Genomic DNA, 2,506 nt, shown 5'->3' on the forward strand with positions numbered 1-2,506 from the left:
TAGGGCAGTCCTGCCTCATGCTCCAAATATGGTGAATTTCCAGGATGCATTCAGGACCTTGCCCACTGACTTCCCACAAAAGCTATTTGAAAATATCAGTGAAAGTAAAGGTGGACTATGACCTAGACATTGTTCTACTTACTGTATCTTTTATGTAATATTTTGAATAATAGCCTTTCTTCATATAGCTAGATTTATGCTTCCTATTCAGTTTTCTAAAACTTAATGATACACTGTTTAGGAATACACGACAGGTATTAAAACTTTTAAGAGAAGAGAGGGAGTAATTAACATGGTTAGGAAAGACCTCTGGGGTAGAGTTGCAGGCTACAACTAGACAGGGGCACACAAAGCTCTTCTAAAAAGTAAGGTAAAGTTCTATTTTGTTAAGCTAGGTGATGAAAAGTGTTTGTTTGTATTATTATTGGTCTGTACACTGTACATATATTTATATATAGTTTGATTTATACAGTAAGTAAAAGATATTAATATGGTCTATGTTGATGAAAATATACGTGTAGCAAATGTTATCAGCAAAATACAAAACATATTTTTGCCCTTTTCTATTTAATGGTAGTTTTCAAAGGTAAAAACTTTACCTGTCGAAGGTATAATTTCAAGACGTCACAGATGTCATGCGAACTAAACTCTGAAATGTCTACCAAGTGCATTCCATTTTCCAAAGCTTGACAAAGTTTTTCAGTTTTTATTTTGTTTCCACATACACGATAAATTCCCTTGAGAAGAAAGGGGAAAATTTTTTTAAAATTCTGCTTTAGTACAAATGGCTAAATGTGGACATCTAAATATCTGATGTGTCTGTTTCAATGTTTATTAATATTTTAGAAAAAAACTTGGGCCAAATAAGGTAATATTTTCCAAATAAATCTGAATAAAATCAGTTACTTCTTAAAAATTAAAAGCACTGCTTTCTTTTCCTATCTTTTCTTTTTTTTTTAGGCGAGGCAACTCTTGGTTGACCTCACAGATTGCAAGGACCTTGTCAGTTTACAATCCCGTATTTTTAAAATTTTTTATTTATTTTTTTAAGCCTACAGTACGTGGTTTTCCTATGTGCTCGCCCATCCAAGTACTAACCAGGCCTGACCCTGCTTAGCTTCCAAGATCAGACAGGATAGGTCTTGTTCAGGGTGGCATGGCCGTAGATAAGCACTGTTTTCTTTTAAAGTCTCCTTATCATGAGAACAAATCACACAGGCATTTGTTTAAAAATTTTTATTTTAAGAGTTACAACATACCTGTAGACACAAGGCTCTGTTTTCAATCTCTGTAGCACATATTTTGAGTATAAAAGGGATGCCATCTGGTTCCTTTTTTGCAACTTGTGTGAATTCTGCTCCAAATAAGTGTATTTTCCCCAGAAGTTTCTGATGACCACAAATGATGACTAAATTTTCCAAACACTTTCGGTGACAAACAAGGAGACACTGCAAGAAAATGATAGTTTAAAACTGGTTAACTTACCTTAAAACTATTCACAACAAACTATAGGTAGTGTAACACAATGAAAATGCGTTTAGAAGGTATTATTTGTGGTATTTAAAATACATTTAATAGCAAAATAAAATATAATATTATGGAAGGTACATTGTGGTTCAATTTATTAAAATTATATTTGCAAAACAGCCTAGTCAGTAAAATTAATAACAAAAAAGTAAAGCAAAAGCATAAAGGGGATAATGTAATTCCAAAAAGATCTTACCTCTTCACATTCAACACCTTGGAATACTACAATGCCTTCACAATCCCTACATTTTGTGGGGGATCTCAGTTTGTGAAACTTGTGGGTGAGAGCTGCCTTTGACATCAACGTTTTCTTATATGTTCCAAGGGAATTGGGTCCTTGCAACAGAAATAGATTACTATGTAAGACTTATAAAATGACAAAAATTATAACATACGATAGTGTATTTTGAAAAATCTTTAGACTTTGCAATCATTCCTATATTATGTAACATCAAAATAAGCATCTAATTTAGAGATCTCTCACAAGGCACACATTTATCAAACATTTTAGTGATGAGTAAAAATCACCACCAAACCAATAAGATACTTCTAAAATAGCACGGTATAATGTTTTCAGAATTAGAAAATTTACATGTTATTAATATGTCCTTTATAGAGATGGAAAGGGCGTTACGTAGGTGGCATTACATTCTTAGAAAATGCCCCTATAAAAGCTTCAAAGAAAACTTGCTGTATGAGGTCAGTGTGTCAGCATTATTTGCATTAAGGATAAATCTATTCTTAAATTATGATAAAATTATAGATAGTATTAGCTAGTTATACATCAATATCCTACTGGAGATTAAATGTTATATTACTTTAGGAAGTGATGCCAAAACAGGTAACTGCAGGTTTCAAATACACAAAACTAATTTATATGAGTCTAAATTAAGTCACTAAGGTAACAGATATCTCTTTTATAACCTTTAACATCCACAATTTTCCTTATCCTCAAGAAATATACTTATTTACTTTTCCT

At 32.2% G+C, this 2,506-nt stretch overlaps 1 protein-coding gene across 5 annotated transcripts in view; it reads right to left on the reverse strand.

The window, feature by feature from the left end:
• The window catches only part of ARHGAP29 (Rho GTPase activating protein 29), a 65,664-nt gene that overhangs the window by 9,502 nt on the left and 53,656 nt on the right, over window positions 1–2,506 (reverse strand). For all 5 annotated transcript variants that reach the window (XM_025052048.1, XM_006919425.3, XM_025052049.1 and 2 more), the window contains 3 exons: window positions 1,724–1,863; window positions 1,260–1,448; window positions 600–737 (listed from right to left, as the gene is read on the reverse strand). In XM_025052048.1, coding sequence (XP_024907816.1) covers window positions 600–737; window positions 1,260–1,448; window positions 1,724–1,863 — 467 coding nt within the window. The remainder of the gene's footprint in view (window positions 1–599; window positions 738–1,259; window positions 1,449–1,723; window positions 1,864–2,506) is intronic.

This window comes from Pteropus alecto, unplaced genomic scaffold, assembly GCF_000325575.1.
Source record: "Pteropus alecto unplaced genomic scaffold, ASM32557v1 scaffold25, whole genome shotgun sequence".
NCBI classification, from domain to species: Eukaryota; Metazoa; Chordata; class Mammalia; order Chiroptera; family Pteropodidae; genus Pteropus; species Pteropus alecto.